Source organism: Chlamydotis macqueenii, chromosome 26, assembly GCF_036417535.1.
Source record: "Chlamydotis macqueenii isolate bChlMac1 chromosome 26, bChlMac1.mat, whole genome shotgun sequence".
Classification (NCBI taxonomy): domain Eukaryota; kingdom Metazoa; phylum Chordata; class Aves; order Otidiformes; family Otididae; genus Chlamydotis; species Chlamydotis macqueenii.
The window spans coordinates 2,114,168-2,140,920 of record NC_141581.1 but is presented as its reverse complement, the minus strand read 5'-3'; the positions used below and the strand labels follow the sequence as shown (position 1 = coordinate 2,140,920).

General features: G+C 57.8%; 1 protein-coding gene across 2 annotated transcripts in view; it reads right to left on the bottom strand.

The window, feature by feature from the left end:
• ADAMTS10 (ADAM metallopeptidase with thrombospondin type 1 motif 10) overlaps positions 1 to 26,753 on the bottom strand; it is a 63,380-nt gene continuing 36,627 nt past the window's right edge. For both annotated transcript variants that reach the window (XM_086767383.1, XM_086767382.1), the window contains 17 exons: positions 25,089 to 25,194; positions 24,777 to 24,923; positions 22,916 to 23,057; positions 19,941 to 20,048; positions 17,085 to 17,230; positions 16,607 to 16,670; positions 15,946 to 16,048; positions 9,334 to 9,467; positions 8,361 to 8,484; positions 7,721 to 7,801; positions 6,244 to 6,407; positions 5,765 to 5,891; positions 4,676 to 4,805; positions 3,845 to 4,049; positions 3,443 to 3,619; positions 2,651 to 2,807; positions 1 to 1,827 (listed from right to left, as the gene is read on the bottom strand). In XM_086767383.1, coding sequence (XP_086623509.1) covers positions 1,718 to 1,827; positions 2,651 to 2,807; positions 3,443 to 3,619; positions 3,845 to 4,049; positions 4,676 to 4,805; positions 5,765 to 5,891; positions 6,244 to 6,407; positions 7,721 to 7,801; positions 8,361 to 8,484; positions 9,334 to 9,467; positions 15,946 to 16,048; positions 16,607 to 16,670; positions 17,085 to 17,230; positions 19,941 to 20,048; positions 22,916 to 23,057; positions 24,777 to 24,923; positions 25,089 to 25,194 — 2,225 coding nt within the window. In that variant the 3' untranslated portion in view covers positions 1 to 1,717. The remainder of the gene's footprint in view (positions 1,828 to 2,650; positions 2,808 to 3,442; positions 3,620 to 3,844; positions 4,050 to 4,675; positions 4,806 to 5,764; positions 5,892 to 6,243; positions 6,408 to 7,720; positions 7,802 to 8,360; positions 8,485 to 9,333; positions 9,468 to 15,945; positions 16,049 to 16,606; positions 16,671 to 17,084; positions 17,231 to 19,940; positions 20,049 to 22,915; positions 23,058 to 24,776; positions 24,924 to 25,088; positions 25,195 to 26,753) is intronic.

Below are 26,753 nucleotides of genomic sequence, written 5' to 3'. Positions count from 1 at the left end.
TGGGATCGTAGCTACTCCTTTATTATAAATCATGCCGTTACGTTGCTCCTCCTCAGAGTTAGTATGTTAAACATTTTTCATGATATATATATCTATATAAAAAGGTGAAAACACTCCCTCCCCTCCCAAAACGTCAGAACGGAGCATGGCACCAGGAAGGAAGACAAATGAAGGCCCCGCTCGACAGCCAAACGGGATTTGCTGAGCACCAGAGAAGCTGTGGTCGGCTGCTGAGCGGGGAAAAATGCAGACGGTGGAGCAAGACAGGAGGGCTGGCAGGGCGGAGAGGTCTGCCCTGGGGAAAGAGGGCTGTCTGCCTCCCTGCACTGCACGGACGACCCCCAAGGGGAACAAAACCTGGCTCTGGACAACGTTTCCCAGCTTTGTGACCCAGAAAGGCCTGAAAATAACAACAACGACGATAACAAAAAGCACGTGCTTTGCAGGAATCCCGGTCTCCCATACATTCTGTGGTGGCCCATGGAGTGTGTTGGCCACATTTGGGCTGGAGGTGACCTGGGGGAATTTCAAGCCGGCTCTTTCCCCATCACTGGAGGTCTCCTGAGGCAGAGGAGTGGGTGGCACCGGGACCAGCATCCCGAGGCCACAGCACCACGCGGTGAGGCTGCCTTTGGAGGCAAAGCACCTTTCGGAGGCAAAGCACCTTTGGAAGTAGAGCACCTTTGGAGGAAAAGCAGCCGCGGAGGCCGTGGCGTTCGCTGGGGAGGGCCCTGCCAGGATCAGGCTGACTGGTCCCGAGTCACAGCTCGGCAGTGGGGACACTGTGACCAAGACAGTTCTTGTCCTGCATCTCATCCTCCTTTGCTTTGCTTCCTGCAGCCCGACACGTCCTTGACGCCCGTTAAGTGCCTGCAACCCCGAGCACGCCTCGGCCCTGGCCTCAGCTCGTGCTTTGAGGGCTTTCTGGAATAAAACCCGGTCCTAATAGTGACAGGGGCTCTAAGGAAAAACAGGGGATCACCCCCATCAAAGTAGGTTGTTAAGAGAGTTTGAATGACCCCCCTCTCCCAGTTAAACTGGTGTCACCACTCTGCTCACTGTGACCTGCTCTCCGTCCCTGCTCTGCATGTCCCAAGGGGACAGGACGCACACCAGGAGAACAACCTTCCTGCTCCAACCCCATTCCCCACAGCAGCTCATCTTTGTCCATCGCCCAGGAGTCACAAGCCACACTTGCCACCCAAAACCTCCTCCCTGTCTCCCCTGGGAATGGCAACAGCCCCCAGCGTGCTCAGGCTCCCTGGGGATGCCCCACTGCGGACCATGACGGGAACAGGATGGGGCAGGAGCGGGGCGAATGGAGCCGCTTCACTGGCTGTCTCGGCACCTGCGGGACCTGGGTCTGCTACTAATAAATAACAACGTCAGAATTTCAAGTAATGTCCTCGCTGCCACGCTCTGCCCAGCTTCTCCCTCTCCCACCGCTCAACGACCAGCTCCTGTCACGCCCGGCCGTGGCGGTGTCTGCAGCGGCTGGCAGTGATTTAACTGGGAACCTGCCATCGTGAAGCTCGGGGGCAAAGGGTGCATGTCTTTGGGGGACGGGTGTGGGTGACGCCGGCTCCCAGAGGAAGCACGACCAGTGTCTGTGTTGGAGCCAGGGGAGATTCCCAGGGCGGAAAGGAAGGGCACGGCTTGGTGTCCCTCTGGCGTAGCTTTTGCCTTCCAGTTTTCCCACGGGGGTCGCGCTGTGTCCCTAGTGCCCCTGGCATGTTTTACAGCACATCTGTCGGAAGTAGGTCCGGCTGCAGAACTTGAACTTCAGGACGAGCGGGCAGTAGGCCACCTTGTTCACATCCTTGCACTCTGGATGGGCAACAGAGAGAAGCAGGGTTACAGCTGCCTCGAGAGCGAGCAGCCCCGGGGAGGGGACTTCTAACCAGCCCTCTGCAAGTTCCTTTTGCCCCCCGATGCCCAGCTCCCACGGGCTGTTTGCCAGGAAGCAGTAAGATGGAGCCGTGTGGAAGAACTACTGAGAACTTCACTGCTGAGAGCCTCTCTTTGCCAGTTAGAAACATAGAATCATAGAATGGTTTGGGTTGGAAGGGACCTTCAAAGCCCATCCAGTCCAACCCCCCTGCCAGGAGCAGGGACATCTCCAACCAGATCAGGTTGCTCAGAGCCCCGGCCAACCTGGCCTTGAACGTTTCCAGGGATGGGGCATCTACCACCTCTCTGGGCAACCTGGGACAGTGCTCCACCACCCTCACTGTAAAAAATTTTTCCTAGTATCTAATCTGAATCTGCCTCCCTCTATTTTAAAACCATCACCCCTCGTCCTGTCACACCAGGCCCTGCTGAAGAGTCTCTCCCCACCTTTCCTGCAGCCCCCTTTGGGCACTGGGAGCCGCTCTCAGGTCTCCCCGGAGCCTCCTCTTCTCCAGGCTGAACAGCCCCAGCTCTCTCAGTTTTCAGTTCCTTCAGTTGCTTCGTTTAGCAGGGTCACAGCATGCCAGTTACGGCCAGGGACTGGAGGACACAGCATCAGGTCTCCCCACAAGAGCCTTATCCCACAGTGCAGCTCCTAGTGCCCAGCTCAGGCTGTGGTGGCTCCGATGTCCCTGCACCGCGTGTCCCCGAGGCTGGCAGCACTCCACCCTTCCCTCCCCAGGCCCCTCATCTCCCTCACCTTCAGGGTTGTCCGTAGGTCCCGATTCGCACTTGGTCTCGCACTGCTGCATGCCGGGTGGCTGCAGGGTCTCCACGCAGTCATTGGACGGCTGCCCGGTGTGAGCCAGGCACTGGACGGATCTTCTTTGTTGGCCAAGACCACACTGCGCAGAGCACTGCCGGGAAACAGCACAGCATGGAGCTGCGGTGGCTGCACGGCTTCAATAACAGGGGACCGCACTGCAGGGACCTTACTGGCCTGGTTTAGCGCTGCGACCCTGCTTCCCGAAAAGCTTGGTTTGAACCTCCGGGACTCAGCAAGGGTCTCTCCACCCAGCCCTGAATCACCAGCCCCTCCCAGGCCTCCTGCACCCCGATGTCGCTCGGGGGGTGATAGAGCTGAGGGAAGACCGTCAGCATCGCCCCGCTGTGGCAAGTGGACCAGCAGCGGCCCCGCTTGCAGCTGACCCAGCCCACTTCTGCAGCCCATTGCTCCCACCGCACTGCACTGCTCCCCGTCCTCACTGCCCCACTCACCCCCAGATTCCCATGGGGGCCTCTCAATGACTTCCGTGGGGCCCTGTTAGGTCCAGGAGACTCCCTGGGTCAGCTGTGCGCTTGGGCCATGATCACAATGGCCTTGTGAGCCAAGGTGGGACAAGGAACACTGCCAGGGAGTCCTGCTGCCCCCCAGATAGCTGGGGTGGCCACACCGGGTTCTGCCAGCAGGTAAAAGCCTCATGTGCACTAGGATTTGGGGGCTGGGAGAAGTCTTCTCCTTCGATAACCCCACGGGAAGGATTGTCCCTACCTCTCCCCACTCGCCAGTCACCCAGCGCGGCGGTGGGCAGCGCCGCAGGTTGCACCTCATGCTGGTTGGGGGCTTGGAGCCTTCGTAGCACTGGGAGGTGGGCAGAGTTGCGCTGTGGTCACCACTCTTGCACAGGACAATGCGGTGGCGGAAACCTGGCCCGCAGCTCGGGGTGCACTGCAAGGAGAGAACACACTTGGTGAGGACGTACGGCAAAGAGCGGTGAGAGGCAGCGCTGGCTCTCCCCTCCAGTGCTCCCACCTTGCCTATCTCCTGAGCTACAAGACCACATTCCGCTCTCCATGAGCAGCAGCCATCACTGACGCTCTGGCATACTGGTTGACACTGTTCACCTAAGGACCAGTGCCACCAGAGAGCTGAGGGCTGATGTTAAGCGCTTACCTCAGACCAGTCCAGCGCGACCCACTCTGGAGGGCACGTCTGGTTATTGCAAGGCTCAAGCATCTTTGGCCGTGGATGGGCACAAGAAGCATCATCCAAGGTCTTCTCCTCAGTGGCAGAGATCTTACGCTTGCAGAAGACGTTGCGCGTGCGGACGCCTTCATTGCAGCTTCGGCTGCATTCAGACCAGTTCCCAATCACCCAGCTGGAAACAGGTAAAACAGCAAAGCTTGTGAGGGGCACGGTGGTCCATGGTTGTCCCCATACTCCCGTTCCCTATTCCTACGCTGGCCACAGCCTCCCAGGCAGCTCTGGTTGAACCGCAGAGGAGTTCTACATCTCCCTTTCCCCTTCAAGATGGGGGCAAAGGCCAGCCAGGGAGGGGCTGGGACCACTTCTGAGGGACTGCACTGAGTAGCTGCTCTGCAACCAAGAACCAGATGGGGAGGGCTCTGTTCTGCATGTAGCACAGCCGGGCAGGGAGGAGGTCACGTGACAGAGAGCATCCCCAGCCAACACACCACGTGCTCAGCACATCGCTCACTGAGCAGGGCTCATGCACAGAGGACTGCGCTGGAGACAGGTTTCTGCTCCCCACAGCGAAGCACTTGGCGTGTGCAGGTTGCACGCTGAATTGTGCTCACGAGGGGACACAGAGGAGAAAACTGTCCCCCTTCCCCAGCAGAGCTGCTCCAGCCAGGTCGTGTCACCCCTGGGGACTGCTGCCGGGGACTCTGACTTTGGAAGGGCAGGGAATGGGGAATTTCATGCTCCTCCACACTGGCTTTTCCACCCGCGCTGCCTTGACCTGCTCCAAGCCACGGTACTCACGCCGGGGGGCACGGTTCGGTATTGCACGACCTCTGCCGCTCTGGCATTTTGGTTTCCGGGCTACAGAAATGGTTGAAGACAGTTGAGCCATCGGCAAGTTTCTTGCATACCACAGACTGGATCTGGCTGCCTGCCGAGGAAAGAAGGGAAGGGGAAAAGAGAGAGGGACCCTGAGGCGAACGCCGAGCCAGGCTGCAGGTACGAGCCCCACAGCTCCGCTCCCGCCTGGGCAATGCGACAGGGCAGCCACTTGTCACTGCACCTTGTCAAGCCTGAACCTACTTCTCTACTCCTAACCAAGGCCTCCTCTGCTTCTAACAGCTCCAGAAAAAAACGGATGGGGTGAAGGCTCACCAGCCAGGGCAGGACCCGGCAGAGTCTGCAGAGGATGGAGGATCAAAGCGTTCCAAGGATCTCGTACTCAAATAAACCTCTTCTCACCTTGGTCTTGTGATACCTTCTGGGCAGTGCCAGGGGGAATAGCTGGAACCCAGCTGGATGACAATACTTTGTGGAGGTCTAGCACACAAGACCAGATCAGGGCCCTTAGCCTTAACAGGGAACATTGTTAAGCCTTGTTCTTGAAACTGCCCCTCTCTTCTTCTGCACACCAGCTCAGTCACTCACAGCCAAGTTCCCCAGAGCCACGAGACGTGGTGGAAACTTCTGTGTCAATCCCCACGGGAACCAGCCCAGGGGATTCAGGGAAGCATTGGTGGAGTTTCAGTTCACAGACACACAGATCTGAAGGCCAGAGGGGCTGTGGCAATCAGCTAACCTGTCCTGCGTCACACATACAAATAAATTTCCAGTATAACATGCCACCCTCCATCACCTCCACCACCTACACCTGCGCTCCAGCTGAAAAATGGCATCCAGGTTATTTGCCCTGATGCTCTGCCTGCAAGATCCTGCTGACCGACACCAGTTTGCGTGTGGCTGCGTGCAGGGTGGGAACCTGATAGCTCCTTTAGAGCAAAGCAGCTGCTAACATCCTTGCGCTGTCTCATGTGGCCCAGGCACAGCGTGTGGGAGCCACAGGAGTGCAGAGACGTGTCCCTCCCCAGCCAACATGGGGTCAAACCTCACCCCCTGCACACAGCACGGAGCATTTGGTCCACGGGGTGTAGTGCCAGGAATACTGGTTCGAGGCATCCCTGCCGATGGGCGCGTTGAACTTGTACCGGATCCCCTGCAGCTCTGTCCGCACGAGAACCTGCAGAGAAAGGCACCACCAAGTCATCAGTGCCACCACAGTCCAGCATGGACTCAACCCCTCTTCCCTTTGCAGTCCCTGCCAGCACTGACACGGCAGCCACCAGTGATGAGAGTGGTGCAGCTGGGAAGGTGACACGATCAGAGATGAAGCTCCCATGCACTTAAAGACTGAATCATTCCAAAGCCTGGCAGATTAGGGAGGCAGACATGAGCTTTGAGCCCAATTTACCTCTGATCTCTGTGCTTTACTCTAGACAGCAAGGACAGAGGCTTATTGGCTCCAATTCCCACATCACAGCAAGGACTCTTTAGCCCAGACCAGGCAGAGGTATGAAGGAACCATTACCAACCATGACAAAGAGGGTGACATTGGTGGGTCCCAAGGCCTCCAGGGACTCAGGCTCCTCTGGAGATCTCCTGTAGTGGAATGTTGTGCCTGCGATGTCAAAGCGCCGCGGGGGATCGATGGAGAGCTTCCCGTTGATGTAATACTCGCCGCTCTCCCCTCTCAGTGCTGCGAGGACAGGGGAGGAAGGGTTAGAAGAGAGGCCGAGGGGAATAGGTGGGGTGAAAAAAGCAGGTGCCTAGGTCAGGGTCACAAAGTCACTAATGCACCCAGCATCTTGTCTCAGCCTGCCTGCCACCTCACCGTGGAAGGACGATGCTGTGGGGAGCTCAGCTACCCACCCGGGGTGCTGATGGGGACACCTGGCAGTGTGACAAGCTGTGGTCGTGAAGCCACGCTCAACTCCAGCTGTGGAAACTGGGTCTTGCCTCCTGGGGCTACTGGAGGAGGCTGGTCCCCAGGAGCCTGGCTGTGGTTGCCCAAGCGAGTCACTAGAGGGGGATCGGCTCGCTTGCTCGTTCCTGCTCGCATTCCCACGCTCTCCCTGCCACCAGCACCGCGCTGGCGCCCAGCTCTGCATCATTCCTGGCAATCACCCCACTGCCATGATGCTCTGGGGTGGGGAGGATGCTTCCTACTGATGGGGATGGAGGATGGAAGATGCTCCCTCCCTTCCCACCGGGATGCAGGGACAGATCCTGGAGCGCAAGAGACCGGTGGCAGCAGTCCGTAGAGATCCAACCTTGGGCTGTGCCTCCAGCGCACTGAAATCCAGTTTGGATGGACGCGAGGAGTTCCCAGTACACCTGGGCTGGACAGGGAGTGACGTTGGCATCCCTGAACCCAGCAAAGGTTGCTGGCCTGGAGGATGCTGCCAGGAGAGTCCCACTGCAACCTCCCAGTGGTGCCAGCATCTGGGCTGGCTCCTGCTCCTGGAGAGCCACTGTGGGGGCACTCAGCAGCCGGCCAGAGAGCCTGTGCCCACCCCCCCGCAATCACTGTCCATCGCTCGGAGGACAGAAAAAGAAGACAAGGAAAAAGAAAAAAGCCCGTTGTAAAAACTAACCAGAGTCTGGCTGGAAAATTAAGCCCAAGGAAAATGTGAGCAGGTCTATTTTTAATCCCCAGCCCAACATGCTGGCGCAGGGGGGAATGCCAAGGAGCTGCAGACAGCGCCAGGAACGGCGGGGCGTGGGGTTTGCTCAGGGTTACGCTGCTGAACAGGGAGCGCAGGACGGAGGCAGCACCGCAGCGAGACAGGGGCTATGTGTGCCACACCAACACGTCCCACATCGGCCTGGGACACACTGCCCTGCCAGCAGCCCCTGCTGCCTTCCGCTGTCCCCAGCCCCAACTGGGACCCTCAATCCCACCCTCTGCTGCAGTGGGAGGTTTTCCACGCTGGGCCCTATTAACTGCAGGGAAACGGCAGACCAAGGGGTGTCTGGCCGCGATTTCAGTGTCCCCCAGCCCCATCTCACCTAGGTAGTTGATGGAGAGGTTCAGTTCCCGGATGTCGATGTGGACGGAGCCCTTGGGAATCTGGATCACCTCCTCGTAACCTGTGAGACAACCCGGGGCCGGTGAACGGCAATGCTCAGCCTCGGAGCCTGGAGTCAACCCTGCTCTGGGCTGGGTGGGAGCGCGTGCCCCGCTGTTCCCCGTGGGTTAAACACTAAACAAGATGCCCGCAGCGCAGAGGTGTTTGTTCAGCCACCCACTGCAATTAGACAGAAAAAGCACTGTGGCTCGCCAGGACAGCGGCTCGCTTGCTTTGCAGCGTGGGCTCTCGTGATGGGAGCAGTTGTTCTGGGGAGGTGCTGTGGAGCTGGGGTCTCCACAGGCATCTCCACAGCCAGGCTTGAAGGCAGAGTGAGCTGGGGAGCGGGGAAGAGCTTGGCGCTCTGTGCCAGGGACCTGGGTGCCGGCGGTGGCTGGGGCACGGCTTGGTTGGTGAGCAGGAGCGGTTTGCTCCCTGCTTGCAGCCTGGTCCTACCCTTTGGGGCGTTTACTGGGGATACGTTCCTGCCTGTCCCGCGTATCCCCAGGAGCAGGCAAAGCCAAGGAGGGACTGGAGGGTGGGTGACGCTGGCTGCGCTGGCCAGGCTGCTCGCTCCCTACCTCCCTCTGGCAGGGACTGGTTGAAGACGCCCTCAATGGTCTCACAGGAGCTGCCATCTCCCCCGCACATGCGGCACTTGTCCTCCTTCGAGTCAGAGCCCAGGACACGGTCGCAGCCCACGTGCTGGAGGAAGGAGCAGCAGGGAATTAGCCATCCTGGTGGGGCTTTGTCCTCCCCACACCTGCAGCATCCCGGGCAGCGGGGAATTCCCCTGTGCCCCTCCTCGCTCCCCTCCATTGCACCATACCCCAGAGAGCGCTCAGCAACATCACCTTGGCCCAGCCCCACCTTTCTGCCACCCCTCTCCAGGGACAGCCCCAGGGGTCTCTCTCCAAGGCTGGTGGGGGGAAAGGCAGAAATCTTGTGGCTGTGGGGTAAGGAAGCAGTTTAGGCGCCTGCGCTGAGCTGCTGGAGCTGCAGCAGCCCAAGGAGAGCCGTGGCTCTCCTCTCATCACTGTGGTGAGCCCACGTGAAGCCTCCAGCTCTGCCCCACCGCCACAGCACATAGGCTAGCCAGTGGGTCACCAGCACGGCTGAGGATACCTATGGCACAGCCCTCCTTTTTGGGTATGTTCAGCCCCACAGAGACACAGAGATCCCAGAGGCACAAGAAGGGAGACAGACAGCGACACAGGGAGCCTGTCTGCCCGCTTGCTGGGGGCCACTCGCCTCTCCCACAGTGCTTTCTTATAATTAAACTTTTACAGCCCTCCAGATCCCATTTCAAGGGAAATTTCAAGTGCCTGGAATGAAGTACACAGGCTGGAAACGCAGGAACTCATCACTAACGCAGGCCAGCGTGGCACGCAGCACACGGAGAGTGGAGGGGCACAAGCCCAGAGGTGGACGTGTTCCTGCTCACACAGTGAACTGGGTGCCTGTGTCCTTGCGGGCATGTGGAGGGCACCGCTCCTCTGCCTGGGGTCTGCCCTTGCCTCCCTGTCCTGAGCCCGCCCCAGATCCCGGCAGCACCTTGCACTCCCCGTTGACGCAGATGTCATTGGAGTCCTGCCGGCACGGCGTCCCGTCCACCACGGCCGCGGCTCGCTCTGTGTAGAAGTTGAAGCCCTCGGCCAGGCAGTTGAGGGAGCAGGCTTTCACACCCCCTGGGAAAGAAGCGGAGGTTCAGGCAATGCCACCGAGGAGAGAAAGACGTGGAGAGCCAGAGCTGGGTAACGGCTACCTTACCCTCGGCCTCCCCATGCCTCTGTCCCATGCCTGCCCCACTGCGCAGCTCCAGATGCCCGGGCAGATGGCCCTGCCGAGCACAGGGACCCACGGAGGGACCCTGGCACCCTCCTTCCGCTCAACACCGCGTCAAGACCCTTGAATCGGACACCGACACAGTGAGAGACCGTCCCTTCCACACAGCCTGGGAAACACACAGTACGTGACAGGGAAGAAAACAAACTGCCTTGCGGGTCACTCCCGGGTCACTGGGCACTTTACAAGGGCTGGCGACACCTTGTGCCCACTCTACAGACAGGGAAACTGAGGCAGCAGCTCTTAAGCCACTTCTGTAAGGTTTTTCAGCTGCTAGGCCACAGCAACCATTTCCTTCTGTTCAACGCTGGTGGATACCGAGTCCTTCACAGCAAAGACAATGGTGGCAGTGCAAGGATGGAGGGGAAGGATGACCAAGTTACAGCTGAAATATCTGCTTCCGAGCACCCCTTGCCCAAGCACTGCCTGAGGAACAGAGGCTGGATATCTGGACATCAGGAGCAGGACGTGGGACCGGTTATGGAAGGAGACACCTGAGCAGAGCAGTTTCCTGCCTCCTGTCACTGGATTTGATCAACTGCCGGTGCAGATCGTGGCATTTGCAGCCTTCACTGAGCATCCCAAGGAGACTCTACAGCAGAGAAACGCACGCGTGAGCCGTGGCAGTTCGCTCCCACAGGCACCGGCAGCAGCCATGAGCCGCGTGCCAGAGCTGGGAAGCACCTAGGTCGGGAGCAACCGAAAAAGTCGCAACTCCACACAGCACATCAAAGGGGCAGGTGGAGGGAAGGAGTGGCCCAGCTGTGCCTGGGAGCTCCCGAAACGCAGCTGGAGAAGAGAAAGAGCAAAGCCAGGAGAGGGAGGAACAGGAGGAGACACGAGAGGGGAATTCAGCTGCTTGGAGGCATGCTGTCTAGCAGGGGCAAGCCCCTGAAGAGGGTGCTTGATCAACTCTCCTTCTGGACAGCCAGCCCTCTCCACAGCCCCCCAGGTTCTCCCCTGCCCAGTGAGGGAGCACCAGGGCCACTGACGGTGACAGCACAGGCACGACCTCACAAATTCACAGCCATCTACCTAGGGCACGCCTGGGCCCCAGCCCTGTCCAGCCAGACCTCGGGTGCAAGAACATCACCAGCAAGGTAAGAAAACACAAGTGATGAGGGACTCACGCCGGCCAGGGGATCTCCCAGCTCGGAGAGGTTGTGCCACCGAGCCCCACTGGCAACCCCACACACACAACTGTCCCACCAGCCTGGGAGAGGGGCTTGTGCTGCCCCATCCCGAGCCGTGTCTGTGATTTATCCAGCATTTGCTGGCCTGGGAGCATCTCTCCTGCCGGCGGCTCCATTGCCTGCATGGGACCCTCCATCCCTGCCTGCATGCGGCTCGAAGGCCGCGTTCCCTCCTGCCGTCACCGGAGCGCAGGGCAGGCTGTGCAACGCAGCAGAGCTGAGAAACAGCCAGAAACACGGGTTTGCGTTTCAGGGCTCTAAGATGCGTTTGCTAAACTATTTCCACACGCTCCCTATTCCCTATTCCCTATTCCCTTCCCTGCCTCCAGCGAGACTCCCTGCGGACACCTGGCTGTACTTCGCTGGTGGGCAGCTACCCCCTGCCACAGCCTGTTCCTGCCTCTCTCCCAGCCCTGGCTCCATTTGAGTAGCTCCCGTCGGCTGCAGGATGCTCCTTCCTCCCAGAACTCCTCACCGCGGCTGCCCCATGCCCAGGCTGGCGCCCAGCATCCTCCAGCAGCAAGCAGCCCCGAGCGCAATCGTCACAGCCCCAAATGAGGAGCCCGTGGGGAAAAATGGAATGAGAAACATAACAAGCAGGAGGGAAAAAAAAAAAAAGAGGGAAAAGAAAAGATTGGGGATTGGCGGCAGGAAGCCAAACATCTTCCTTTGCCTTAAGTGCCCTGACTTTGTTACGGGGCTGCAAAAATGGTGCGAGCGCAGGAACTCAGCTCACGGCAGAACCGGGGGTCTCCTCATCGCCCTCCCCTTACTGCAGCCCAGGAGGGTTCACGCAGGAGCATATATGTGCACGCACACTTAAATCCTCACCGATTTCACCTTCTTGTAAAGTGAGATCAACAGAGAGGGGGGAAAGCGAATGGAAGAGAGCAAGCCTTCTGTGCCAGGACAGCCGCCCGGGTTCCAGCCCATCACTGGTGAAGACCCCTTGCTGCCAGTGCAGGCCCTGTATCCTGGGGGCTCCGAGCATCCTGCGTGCACAGAAGGAGCCTGGGAAGCAGCTGCTGAGCAGGGGGAACTCAGTGCCCAGCACCTTCCTGCCCATAAGAGCTGACAGAGGAAAGCTGGGCTGGGATCACCACCCAAAATCTGCTGGGAACTGGATCTCCTCGGCACTCAGCTGGCCAAGAGGTACTTGGGTGGTCTGGGCATCACCTTGTCCCACCCCTGCCTGTGGCCATGGCAGAGACAGGGATTTCATCAAGCCAGGAAAGGCTGAAGCCCTCAGGTGACATTTCCACTGACTAAGACCCCAGGATCTCAGCGATGGAGGGTTGCGCTGGGCAATGCCGCAATGGGAGAGCCGGCAGGGAGGGAAGGGCTCTCCGCTGCACCCCTCCAGCTCTGCCTGAGGCATCCTGGGGAGCTTTTCGGTGCCGTAGGCCAGGCAGGGTGTGAAGGCAGTTGTCTCTGAGAGGAGAAAAAGGGTGAACTAGAGGCAGCAGGGCCTTACTGGTGTCCAGCTGGACTGCAAATGTCAGGGCACAGACGCTGAACAGCAAAACGCAATCTCAGTTTGGAGCGTCACCCGAGAGCCCTGGGGCAAGACGGGTCTTTGCAAAGGCCCCGTTCTAGAGCAGTGACAGCCGTGTGTCCCCAGGACAGCAACACTGATGACAATAACACGGCCAGCGTAAGTTTTGGACCCTGAAAGTTCCTTTCAAACAGCACGATGCACCTTGACACTCCCGGAGACAGGAATTCTGGACCAGCCACCAGGATCCAGCCCCTCCTCTCCTGGCACGTGAACGGTTTGGTGGCAGCTGTGCTTTTTGGGGCGGGAGCCTTAGGCCTGCACAGCGAGGCAGCGCTCTGCATCCTCCCAGGCTGCTCACTGCGGTGACACCCGCATCCGCAGGGCACGAGCAGGATGCTCAGCGCAAGCCCCGTGGGGCATTCGGCAGCGGAGGGGCAGGAGAGGCTGTGCAGCGCATGTCCCTGGTGCAAGGCGGGTCCACCACCATGGGAGAAGAGCCCACTTCCACAGGACAAGCGGGACACCCTCAGCCCTTCAGTTTGGGCTGGGCAGGCCAAGCCCAGCAGCGGCCAGGTCTGCCACGGGCACTCCTGGCAGTACTGGGCACAGCTATTTAGAAGAGAATGGAGAATATTCTCAGTTGGCTATGCGGTGCCTCGGAGGATGTTTTGTTCCTCCTGCCTGCCCGCCCCACAGAAGAATTAAAGCGCATTACAATTTGTGATGAGCAATCTCCTGTTTTCTGCAAGCCCCTGCTCCTCCCCATCCCTCTCGCAGCCCCGTGAGCTGCTCCGCTCTCCCCTGGCTCTTGCATCGGCCAAGAGCAAAATGAACAACTAAGCGAATAAAGCAAAATAAACAAACAATTAAAGCTGCATTCCACGAGGTATCTGCTGACTGTTGAGCTCCGAAAGGCTGAGGTCAGCGCTTCTTGCTGGGGCTGTCTTGCGATCCTGGGGTCTGGGCTCCAGGACCGTCATAAATCACTGCCAGGAAAACACGCTGTACTGGCCCCACGCAAAACCCGGCCTCAACTCGCCAGTGACCCGGCGGCTGGCGTAAGGCTTTCAGCGGGTGGCTCCTTCCCTTCCCAAATTCCCTGCGAGATCACTGCCCTCTCCCATCCAAGCTACTGGGGTTCTCCTCATCTTCAGGGCGAGGGTGCTTCGTGCTTGGGACGCTTCCCCGAACTGCCGTGGGGGCAGCATCTGATAGGCAAACAGCATCAGCACCTCTGCCCCAGCGCGCCTTTCGGCAAGGGGGCGGCTGAAGGGTGCGGTGCCCAAGACTGCGGCTCAGCTGAGAGGGAGAAGAGGCTCAGGAGGGAGTCAGGGTGGTGAACATCTCCCAGAGCGGATACACGTGCCCAAAAGCAACCTGAAGAGGAGATTCGCTACCAGCTGGAGGGCAGACTGCCCAGCGACCAGGCTGCTAACAAGAACAGATCCCAGGGGGCTGCTTGTGCCAGTGGGGAAGGAGGGACTGACACTCACCACCCCAGAGCTCCATGGCCACCACTGAACGAGCCCAGGAGGGAGAGAGGGAGATGACGGCCAGTCCTCATTGCCTCCCCAGTGCAGGGGTCGGGGGGCTGCTAGCACACGGGCTGCAGGGGGAAACCACAGGTCCTGAAAGCAAAGCACCCATAGTGAGGGGAAGATGGGGGGCTGTTCCCCTGGGGTCTGATACACGACACAGAGGAGAGGGTGGAGGTGCAGGGGACGCTCCCTGCCTCCAACACAGATGTACCTCTGACACCCAAATGACACCGAGTATGACAAAACCCCACAGGCAAGTGAAGACCCAAGTCCCTGTGCTGCTGAAGTCATAGTCACAGAATCACAGAAGGGTTTGGGTGGGAACGGACCTTTCAAGGCCATCCAGTCCAACCCCCCTGCAAGGAGCAGGGACATCTCCAACCAGATCAGGTTGCTCAGAGCCCCGGCCAACCTGGCCTTGAACGTTTCCAGGGATGGGGCATCCACCGCCTCTCTGGGCAACCTGGGACAGTGCTCCACCACCCTCAGTGGTTTCTGACAATGTTTCTTCCTTATGTCCAATCAGGTCACGGTAAAAAGTCTCTCTCCATCTTTCTTATCAACCCTCTAAAGCACTGAATGGCTGCACTCAGGTCTCCCCAGTCCTGACACAGCGCCCAGACCCAGGAAAGAAGTTGGTAGGTGGTGGGGAACAGTGATGACACCTTACCACCTCCATGGTCCCAACCGACCTGAGGGTCCAGTGTGGACAGCCCATGCCATGAAGAGCTGACCCTGCTAATCCCAGCTGCCAGGTTCCAGGTGGACAGGGACCAGCACACGCAACTTCTTGAGAGCTGGGAGACAGGCACTCTCCTGGCCAGAGACTTGGCTCCTCAGGCTGAGGAGCTGCAGCTTCCAGCACCTCTCTGCTCATGGGAATGTGCCTCAATTTCCCTACCAGGGCCACCACAGAGGAAGACAGCGATGTCCTTTGACATTGAATGAACAAAGCATAACTGCTAAACACCATGGCTCCTCACAACCATTGCCTATAGCCAACCTGGAGAGTCGAGATGGAGAACTCCCAGATCCCTTCAGGACATGGCCGTGCCAATGCTTACAGCCTCCTGGGACGGGGACAGCTTTCATCACCTTATTTTATGGAAGAGTAAGCTGAAGCCAAGAGAGAGGAAGGGGCTTCTTTTGAAAGCCGAAGTAAAAATCAGTGTCAGGGCCAGATGACAGTTCAAGGGCCGATGTTCAACTGGCCACTCATCCCCTGGATCAAACCACTGGGCCACGCCTGGGGAAGAGAGAGGTGGGAATGAGGGCAGAGCCAGCCTGCGGGGCTGTCTTCCACCTTGGCACCCATTGGGTTCTTTGTGTGACTTCCCTCTTTGCAATTTTATTACATTTCTATTGATCCATCCCCTGCAGCCTCAGCACATCTGCTCCAGCTGCAGGAGCCCTGCTGGGAGGTGTGCTTATTTACACAGCTGTGAAGGATTTCCCAAGTCAAGTTCATTAACTAGATGAAGGAGACGCACTGTTCTTTCTCATTATGAAGAGATTTCTGCCACAGAGGCCTCCGCCCGCCCCCTCTCCTCACTAGACACTTCTGCAGGACACAGGAGGGCCGACCTGGGGAAGAGGGGAGCGCTGCTCTTCGGGGAATCCACTGGTTCCACTCATGGAGGAACTGGAAGCTTTACCTGCCCGCGCAGGGAGGGCTGCCCTGTTGTCTTCCCATTAGGTACCAGACACCAGCAGCTCCCTGCTCTTGTCTGTCGTCCTCTTTGCTCACTCAGCAGTTAAGGAAACAAACTCGAGGAAAGAAGTTAAAACAGCTCTGACGCTGCTGGAATTGTTTCAAGCAGAGCAATGAAGTGAAAAAGGAATTGCACAGAGGTAAGCGACCCAGGGCACGGCAGGACAGTCACGGAGCAGCGCCTGGAGGAATGCGTGCTGGGCCACGGTCACGCGAGGAGGCGGCACACCCCAGGGACACAGGGCTGGGCTAGCAGAGATGGGGACTAACTGCCCACCCACTTGGACCACCAGACCTGTCCCTGCGGAGAATGAGGGAGAGCAAAGCCCCGCACGGCACGGCCCTGAGCCACGGGATGCTCAGCCCAGCCCCAGCGCTCACCTCCACGGTACGTCTTCCAGGTGTAGTACTTCCCTCGGAAGGGGACGTTATCGAACTCGGCACACTGCAGCTCTCGGAAGTCCTGGGAGCCCGGCGGGCAGTCCTGCGGCCACACAGCCAGCGGTCAGCACGTTGCGGGGAGTAGCCTGCCTTATCTGCTAGGAGGGCAGGAGCTGCTGCAGGGTTCCCAGCTGTGCCTAACACCAGCCCTTCTGGGAGATGGACGCCAGCCCCGACAATGGGACACCTGGGAAGCGGGTGCTACAGCACGTTTCGTGAGCTGCTCTCACCTGACCAGGCCTGCGCTTGCAGCGCGTGAGAGGCAACGGCTGTCACGTCAGTGCTGGAAGCCTCTGATCTCTCCCCTTTTCCTCATTATCTTTTTGGGCCCCTTCTTGATGCTGAAGCCCTGCAGGTATGTACCTCCCACCTGCCCTGCGAGCCAGCTCGCAGCCGGTGCAGGCGTGCATGGTCCTGCTCGGCTTTCCCCACTGCAGGATTGCTGCTGGCGTAGCACGGCTCATCCCCACCCAGCGCCACCGCCTCCTCCAGCGGTTTCCACAGCTGCACGTAACGCCCTGCAGCCACACCGCTGCCTGTCCCACCAGCAAAGGCCAGCCAGCCCACCACCGCTCCTGTCCCCAAGCCCACTGCTACTCACATCGGTGTTGCAGGATCGGTACCGCTTCCGCTCTCCCAGGCAGTACTTCCCTCCAATCGTGGGCCTGCCAAAGCGGGAAGGAGACAGGAGAACCCGCTCAGCGCAGCGAGCCGCGCTGGCGGCAGGCAGCTGCCCCAAGCTTGCCAGAGCACTGTGGCTTTTCCCAACCCTGCGCCACTGCAAGGGTGGATCCTGCGCGGAGGGGCTGCTGAAGAAGTGCATTCCCCCAGCAGCCTTCACACGCTCCGCTGCAAGCGCGCAGCGGAGTACTCCACGTGACTTTGGGTCTGAAGACCCAACAGCAGAGGCAAAAGCAGTGAGCAGGGATTTGCATGCAGGAGCTGAGATCCTCCCGGGAACCCAGTGCAGAGCTGCACAGGCACTTGGCTGCCGCCTTCCCCGCTAGCTCGAACAGTGATGCCATGCAGCCAGGACAAGGCAGGGTCACAGTGACATGGCCGTGTGCACGTCCACCTACCGCGGGCTGTCACAGTGGCGAATGGATGACGACACGCCTCCGCCGCACGTCCTGCTGCACTCTCCCCAGGAGGACCAGGCTCCCCAGGCGCCGTCCACACCCTCTGGCCGGGTGCCGAAAGGCACACACTCCCTCTTGTAGCACCACTGGGGAAAGACAGAGCTCCAAACACCCTGAGCACACAGTGTCCTCCTCCCAGGGCGCTCCCCACCCTCCATCAGGCATGGCAGTCCGTTCAGAGCTGGGATCCGGTTTGATCCTGTGAAATCTGAACTCAGAGCTGCTCTGGCCTTGGAGTCAAGTTCTCCAGTGCAGAAGGCATTTGCCTTTCCCCAGGCGCCCTTTCCTCCGAGTCATGGTGTCACCACTTGTGCACGCTGCCTACGGGGGGTTTGCAGAGATGCGGGGACCGGTGCCTCCACACCCAACGCCTGGTGCACCATCCCGGGGGCAGGCAGACATGGGCAAGCTGGACCACATCCCTGCTCCTCTAAAGGGGTCCCGGGTGCCTGGGTCAACCAGAGTGACACCCGTTGTGAACAGGGACACGGCAGAGCACACATCTCACTGCCTATAACAGCGCGCAGCAGTGAGTCGCAGGCGGGACTTGGATGGGAGCTGCGGGGCGGTGGGGCCAGGATCCCTGCAGGGCACGGATCCCGCCACCGCTACTGGCTTCCCCCCAGGACGGAGTGAGGTTTGTACGTGTTCTGGGAGCTCAGGTTGTGGTTAATGTGTTAAAACGACCCGATCGGCAGAAGGTCTGCAGCGCTGACCTGTCTCTGCCCCACTGGTGACAGATGCTCACGGAAACACATCTATGAAACACTTCCCTCGGACCTGGAAAGTGTCCTGCACCCCCTGGAGTCAACAGTGACGCAAGGAGCAGGACACTGCCAGAGCCGCTGCCGTTCTCCGGGCATGGTGCCGGACACGGTGCCTTGCGGGGCTGAGATAATCCCAGGAAGGAAGAAACTGCTGTGCGCTCCTTCCAGGGGCTGATAACCCACCCTGGAGCTGCTGGCACAGCCTCTCCTGGCTCCTGAGCCAGGCTCTCCACGGGCAGCACAGCAGGGAAAAATGAACCAGGGCCTCCCAGGACACTCAGCTAGCGACCTCCTCGCATGCCAGTGCCTTTCCAAGGGCACGATCCCACGCAGAGGCGATGCTCTGCAGGCACAGCCTTCCTGGTGTCCCTGCCGATGCTGCAGACCGGAGGTACTGAGGCTGCTGCTTTTGCAGGAAGGACCCAGGAGCCTGCCCAGCCCCCTGCAAACCCCTTTGTGTGTGATCAGGGCTCCTAGAGCTCTGCCCTTGCACCCCGGCTGCTGGGAGCAGCAAGTGCGGATGCGTGCCGGCTGCAAGAGCAGATACGAGCTGGGGGCACGCATGGAGGGAGGATGCGTAACGAAAGGCATCCTCACAGGGTGCGCTGACCACAACCTGCATAACAAGTGCTTGATTAATGGAAATTTAAAAAAAAAAAAAGAGAAAAGAAATGTAGTGGATGGGAATATGAGCAAATGTATCGATGTAAGTGAATGTAGCAAAGTGAGTAATGCGGATGGGAATAGGGGTGAATGTATCGAAGCAAACAGGACCTGAGCACAATGGACAAAGCAAGAGTACGTGCTGAGAAGCAACGGTGTGAAGAAGTACGTGATGAAGAACAATGATACAATGTCAATCAAGAGCGTAAAGCTAATTGGACAAATAGTGGGGTGGTAGAGATCGTGCTAATAGTTGCCCTATAGGAATAGAGATCATAGACAAAGAGCATGCAGGTAAAGAGTATAAAACACTGCTGTAAAAATAAACTTTGGTCCTTTGGGCTCACTTGCTGTCTTGCCACAAAGAAAACCAAAACAGGCAGGGAAGGAGCCAGTGGAGACAGTGAACCTGCTGTCTGAGCAACCAGGCAGCTGGGGACACCCCCAGGGCAGCAGGAACAAGATCTGGGCCTGAAGTCACCCACTGTGGGTTCCTGGGGTAGGACAGGGGAAGCCCTAACAACCACGGGGGACCAGTTAAAAAAAAAAAAAAAAAAAAAAAGAAAAAAACAACAAAAGGAAAATTTGGGAGGAAGAAACAACCAGAGGTCTGGGATGTGCAGGCAGCCACCATCCAACAGAGCTGTGCTCATTCTCCCCACCTCACTCCTTCCCCAGCTGGGTGACAGAGAAGAAACTCACCCTAGTCTTAATCACCCTAATCACCTTAATCTCGCACACCTTCAACAGCTCCCACTGTTGATCCTGCCCTGCGCTCGCCCCAGCTGGCACGGGAGAAGCAGGGCAGACCTCAGAGACCTGCTCCAGCCAAGGGCGGAGAAGGTGTAGAAACGTAACACAAAGGGGCATCTCCTTTCACCCAAGGACATCAGATCACTTCTGAAGCACGAATTAATAGAAAACATAAGCACGGGAAGGTAACAGGGGGTTGGGACTGGGTCAGTATCTTCACCAGGAACAGCTCCCACAAGTCCTGGGGGCTGCAACTGCTTGCCACTTCACTTCTTTTAGGACTTTTCAAGAGCCTTGGTTAAAAACCAACTAGTAAGTGGGGGAAAAAAGAGATGTTTAAAAGTGGGAAAAGCTGGTAAAAAAAATGACTAGTAGAAAAAAAATTGCCATTGTGATTACGGGCCCCTGGGCTCCCTGGCACGTCCCAGCCTCCCTCTGCGCTGGCAGGGAGGGTGGGGGTGGCTCCAGGCCCTGGGAGGCAGGGGAGGACAGGCTGGTGGGTGCTCTTAAATCAACGTCGTGCTCACCAGCGCAAACAATAATCCCCGTTATTGCTGGAAGAGGGATTCAGCCACTCACTGTCAACTCAGTACGGCGCCCCGGGCTTCCTTACCCCCTTTTCAATGGTGTTGGTTTGGCAGATGGTCCCCTCCGCAGCAGGGATGCTGTTGGTTATGCAGCGGTTGCTTTTACTCAGACACCATAACTCACTGCAGACTTCCTGGAAAGAGAGAAATTTTGGGGAAGAGAGAGGGGGAGGGAGGAAGAAAGAGACAAAGAAAGAAAGTCGAGATTAGGATTTGCTTGTGCTGGAGGCTGCGAGGCTGGGGCAGCAGGCACACCAGTGCTCTCGGGGCATCCCAGCTGGGCTGGGACACAGGGACAGGAGGGTTTTCAGCACTTTGGGGGGAAAAGGAGATAAAACCTTGCAAGGTGTTGCCAGCCACAGTCACCCCAAGGCCACTGACAGCTCACCCCCTTCTCTGATCTAAGCCTGAGGACCTCTCCACAGGGGGGGTTCTCTGGATGTGGAGGTTCCACCGTGCTCAGGTGTCAGAGCTGCCTCCCCAGCCAAACCTGGTCTTTGTGCCACAGAGAACCCATCTCCACGGACATCCTGGTGAGGCCCGAGCTAACCTCGCTGTGCTCCACCTGACCCCTCTCCCCGGGGCTGACGGATGTCCTCTTATTTCGGTTCTGTGCAGTGGAGGCCGAGGACAAGGGCCCATTCCTAGCATCTGCCATGAGCATCCCTACCCCACGGGGGTCCAGATCTGCCACGCGGATCTGGATCTGCCTCTGCGGGAAGCTGGGACTCCCCGGGAGCATCAATGTGGCACAGCCATCAGCTCCTGCTACAGGAACGCACTGCAGGTCACAGTGTGATGAGCTTGTGTACTGGCCACCTCCAGGCAGCCTACCAGTCCAAAAGGAAAGACTTAGAGCTGTTTTCAGAATAATCAAAATAATCCCAGATACTCAGCTAGCCCTTAAGCTGCTCCAGAAGCGGGCACTTCTGCTCTCTGTCTCTGCTAGGTGCAGTTGGGTCCACTGAGTGATAGCGGGCTGAGGTCTCCATTCCTATTTCCAGGAGGTCTCCTGAGCCGCAGATCCTGAGCTTCAGCCCATCCTAACCTCTCAGAGCACCAGCAAACACAAAGCTTTCCTTGGCCATTCCAGAATCCACCCAAATGTTAGGTCCATGACAGAGACTCTGCAAAGTTGTCACAGCTGCTAATCTCTGCTGGTACCAAGAGGGATGGAAAGACAAGCTCGGGATTTCCCTGCTTCCCTCCCGTTCCTGGGGTTGTGACAGCAGAGTGACACAGGGCGAGGCCGCAACGGAAAACACTACGGAGTCTGCACCGAGGACTACAGCTCTGAGAAGCAAAGGGATTTTGGTTCCCAACTCCTTCGCCAAAGCCCAGCTGCAGCTGGTTTTAACCAGTGAAAGGAGAAAGTCTCTCCCATCTTCAAAAGGCATCTGCCCCTCCATACTGCTCTTGGAGAGCAGCACGGCTACTGGGAAGCAGGAGCTCCTGTATGGTCTCTTGTCTCCGTGCCACCAAGGGAGAGGACGTCCCAGCTTCAACCAGTGACATCTGCTCATCTACACTCATCGTATCTCCTAATCGTCCGCTCTGCACTGGTATGGAAGAAGGGATCCTGCCGTGGTTGCACCATCACCCTGGAGTCTGTTTACTCGGGGCGCAGGATGGGTGGATTTACACGTTTACCCAGATTTCTCTGCACGCACTGGAGCCCTCACGCCTGTTGCGCTTCTCCCAAACAAGACGAAAGACAGGCTGGGCTGAAAGGGTCACTGCAGGGACATCTCCTGCTTTTGTGATACTTGTATATATACAGGAAGTGCCTGCCCAAGTTAAAAATTAGCTGGGAAACAGGCACGTAAACGCGGAAAGTTTCCATTCCACCACCTCTGGCTCAGCTGATGAGGGGCACAGACCGCATTGTTAGCACCCGACATCAGATACCACGGCCACGGTACTCGGACCTGGACTTCTCCCGCTGCTGCTCTGGGCACCTCACCAGACCGCATCTGCCCCACGTCCAGCGGGCTCTGGGCCCCTGGGCCATGTCAAGGACAGCACTGGACCAGGAAGGGCCAAGCTTTGTCCTTGGCTCACCAAGACAAGCTGGTGAGCCCACCAGAAGGTGGTTTAGAACACTAAATAGATCAACACTCAGAGTGATAAACTGGTTCACGTCGGGTCACTTTGATGGTGGCACTGGGCTCGGATTGACATGGTTGCAAGAGAAACGAAACCCTGATCTGATGTCTTTCCTCCTTCACAGCCTTCCCGGGTTTGAACTGGGGTGGGCATACATACACGTGTGTTCATCAGACAACACACCTCACTGCTGGCTCCCCTGTTTTCTCTAGGGGAATGTGGGTGTGTTAAAGAGCTCAATTAGCCCTTCAGTGCAGACGCTTGCCCCTTGCCACTACGCTCAGATATTTGGTGATGTCCAGCATGTTCAGAACAGCAGAATGTCAGGCTGAGATTTTTTTTCTCCTGAAACAACATCTCCTTTCAGTGGTTTCCTGGATTCAAAGATGGCAGCGTGACGGTGGGAGCGGCTTAGGTGGGCAGCTGTCCCTCAGACCAACCTACAGCACATCAACCCACCTCACCTGGAAGAGGGAAGTCTCTCCTCCCAAGTTTATGCAAGCGGCAGAATGACTTCTAGTAAGGAATATGAAAAATATGTCTGTGTGCAAAATGCCACTGAGAGAGGAGCCTAGATGAACGGACAGCACCTCGGCTTTTAGCTGAGGTCCAGCAGCAGCCAAGGTATCAGACAGCGGCAAGAGATCTCTTCCCATGGGAATAATCTGACTGAAACTGAGCTGGGCTCAACCTTTGCAGACGGGAAACAACCTCCTCCGTCGTCTCACAGGGAAGCAAGGCAAAAAGCTCACAGGGAACGTGCCCGTACCCTTCATTTGAAGTGGGACAGCAAAGCGATGTGGGCAGCAGAGGAACAGCCCCATGGCCCCTTCGCCCTTGTAGCCCCAGTCCTCCACCCCCTGGGAACCGATAGTAAAGCAGGAAGGCTCTCTACCCCGTATTTACACTGGCGAGATTTAACTCCGTACTGGAAACGGCACTGTTCGTCGGCATCGTAGGCCTGTCCTGGAGCCACTGTTGGGTAGATGAAGTCTTGCTTGGGAGGAGCGTTGTTCAGGCATAATCCCATCCCAGAGCTGGAAAGAAGAGATGAGAATCAGAGCTCAGGAAGGCTGATAGGAGAGCATTGCGGTGGAGGACCAGCAGCAGGCACTCCCGGCTCCACGTGGGCTGAGCTCTCGCATGCTTGGCTGCTGGGGGGGACAACTCCACCAGCCTCCTCCGGGCAAAATCGGTGCTGAGAAAGCGCTCTGAAGTCTTCCTATCTGTGCGCTCGGGGCCAGGAAGCACATGCTTGTTCCTAAGTAACTCTAGAAGTTTTAACCTGAGGGGTTTGCAGGCTTGGTTGTCCCGACAGGTCCCGGGTCCAGCAGACCTGCGGTCCAGCGTGTGCCTGCGACCCCAGGGTGGTGGATGGGTGGAGGAGCTGCCCTCCCACCCCATGGCTGTAGAGCCCCCGCCGAGAGCAACCTGAGGTGCCGAGCGCCCCTGCTCTCCAAGCTCGTCCTTCTGCGTGCCAGAGCTTTGTAGGAGCGTCCAAATTTTTGCAAGAAACATGCCTTTCCCTCCCCCTTCCTCGCTGCTCTCTGAGCTCTCCCTAAATCAAGGCCCCTGTCACCACTCCCCCTGGCCCTGTGTCCTGGGGTCTTGCACGCACCACGGCCCCATCCCAGTTGAGGCTCCCGGGGCCGCGCTTGGGCGGGGGCGGCCAGCACAAACCGTGGAGAGGATCGACACAAACTCGTCGTCCTCCGCCAGCCCCTCCGAGGCGTCGGGGTTACCTGAGGACAAAGCAGCCTCCGCCACGGTGCTTTCCCGGCACTGTCTGTGTAACACGCCTCGCTGCATGCGTGTCCAGGGGTCAAGAGTGAGTGGGATAGGTTTTGCTGCGGCCAAACGTGAACTGCCAGATGTGGGATTTGGTGAGGGGCTGCATGGTTTGGCCAAGCTTTGCGGACAGCGGGGCAGGCGGCAGCCCCTCGGGGAGGCTCGCCTTCGCCGCCCATCTTGCAGCATTACAACGGCACCTGGTCTGGTATTCAGGCTTCCCAGGGACTTCCCACCACATTTGACCCCACACATCTGCTTCTTCCAGTTGTGCCTCAAGTCCTACCCAGTCCTTCTATTAGGTAGTGCCCATATCCTACCCAAAACCTCACCAAAACTGATCCTGACTGCTCGTTTCATGACAGAAACCCTGGGGGCTGCCTGAACCCTGGATGAGAAGCTCTTTCAGGCTGCAGAAGCATGACTCAGGCAAGGTGACAGTATCGAAACTCTGAATCCTAAGGGTGATTTGGGAAAAAAAAAACCAAACCAAAAACCTTTCTCCTTGCTTGTTCACGAATGAAAACTCTCTTCCTGAGTGTCTGGAGAAGCTGCCCAGACCACGCAGACCCTGTCCTGTCTCCAAATTCTCCTTCCCCAGCACACCAACCCGTCCCTGCAACTCCTGGCTGAACTTCAGAAACATCCACGTGCCTCCAGAAGCTACAGATATATTTGTGAAGCTTCTGGAAGCGGGGAACCTAAATAAAGGTCTCACAGCTGCAAGGTAAACGGGGTTAGTGTCTTCAGCAGGCAAGCAAACCATGGGAAAGTCTAAAGGAAGGAAGGAAAGCACGTGCCTCTTGGGATAGGATGAGATGCTGGGAGACAAGGCAAAAGGTGCATGGGCTGTGTGCTTGGGGGGCTTTTCTTTGGTTTTACCCACTCCTCACAAGTGACTGTGAGAGGCTGGAGGTGTGTACTGGTTGCAAGGTAGAAGGAAGGGTAAGGTGAGATGGGTTCCTTACTCCAGGAAGCTGGTGATGTAATCCCTGCTGCACGTGGACCATACAAACGGGTTGGTCTTCATGGTGATGTGAGCAGCCATGAGCTTGGCTGTTTCTTGCCCTCGGGAGCCACAGCTGTTGCCGACCCCATCATGATTCATGCCAAACCTAGAGAGAATCACCAAGGCAACAGAGAGATGATCAGTTGCTACATTTTCAACACATGTAGATCATCCGTAGGAAGGATTTTTCAGCTCCTGTTGGCAGGAACAAACCAACAGGGCCCTTCCCTTCGATGGCCACTCCCAGGGACTCTTCTGGCACAGTACTCACGTGTGGCCGATCTCGTGGGCAATGGTGAACGCGGTGGCCAGGCCAATGTCCTCATTGATGCTGCAGCTTCGTTCTCGTTCGCACATCCCGCCGACGGGGGCCAGGCCTAGGGAAACCAGACAGAGCTGTCACACAGGGTCAGCACAAAGCATCTGTAGTGGACACGGGTGGCACGTGGGAGCTAACTGATGTGCTTCACACTTACTAACACCGAGCACAACTTGCTGTCCATAACAAGTTTCTTCCCACCGGTTGCACTGGGCTTTGGGATGGACCCATGGTTCTTACAGGCTGTGGGCACAGGGTCACTCAGCAGTGTCAACTGATTCAACAATGACAGGCTCAGGAACGCTATGAATGCATCAAAATCCTTGGAATTTGATATCCAAACCCCAGACTGCGTGCAGAGGGGAGTAACCCTTGTCACGACACTGAGACTGCTGGTGATCAGCAGCCAGGGCAGCCTGGAAACCCAAGTGAGCCAGGATCCAACCTCACCACCCACACTTTGTTCTGGCTGACACCCATCATGGTCAGAAATGCAGCCTGATTCCATCTGGCAGGCTGGATCATAGAATCATAGAATGGTTAGGGTTGGAAGGGACCTTCAAAGGTCATCTAGTCCAACCCCGCCTACAAGGAGCAGGGACATCTCCAACCAGATCAGGTTGCTCAGAGCCTCATCCATCCTGGCCTTGAACGTTTCCAGGGATGGGGCTTCTACCACCTTTCTGGGCAACCTGTTCCAGTGTTCTATAACTCGCATTGTAAAAAATTTTTTCCTAATATCCAATCTAAATCTACCCCCCTCTATTTTAAAACCATTACTCCTTGTCCTAATGCAACAGGCCCTACTAAACAGCCTCTCCCCATCTCTCTTGTAGGCCCCCTTGAGGTACTGGAAGACCGCTATCAGGTCTCCCCAGAGCCTCCTCTTCTCCAGGCTGAGCAGCCCCAGCTCTCTCAGCCTGGCCTCATAAGAGAGGTGCTCCAGCCCTTTTATCATCTGCGTGGCCCTCCTCTGGACCTTCTCCAACTGGTCCATGTCCTTCTTGTGCTGGGGGCTCCAGAACTGGACACAGTACTCCAGGTGGGGTCTCACCAGGGCAGAGTAGAGGGGGAGAATCACCTCCCTCGACCTGCTGGCCACGCTCCTCTTGGTGCAGCCCAGGATGCGGTTGGCCTTCTGGGCCGCGAGGGCGCATTGCCGGCTCACGTTGAGCTTCTCGTCCACCAGCACTACCAAGTCCTTCTCCTCAGGGCTGCTCTCAATCCATTCTCCACTCAGCCTGTATTTGTGCCTGGGATTGCCATGACCCAGGTGCAGGACCTTGCACTTGGCCTGGTTGAACTTCATGAGGTTGGCACGGGCCCACCTCTCCAGCCTGTCAAGGTCCCTCTGGATGGCATCCCTCCCTTCCAGCGAGTCGACGGCACCACACAGCTTGGTGTCATCGGCGAACTTGCTGAGGGTGCACTCTATCCCACTGTCCATGTCGCTGACAAAGATGTTGAACAGGGCCGGGCCCAACACGGACCCCTGAGGGACGCCACTCGTGACCGGTCCCCACATGGACATTCAGCTGTTGACCACCACTCTCTGAGTGCGGCCATCCAGCCAACTCCTTATCCACCGAGTGGTCCGTCCATCAAACCCATGTCTCT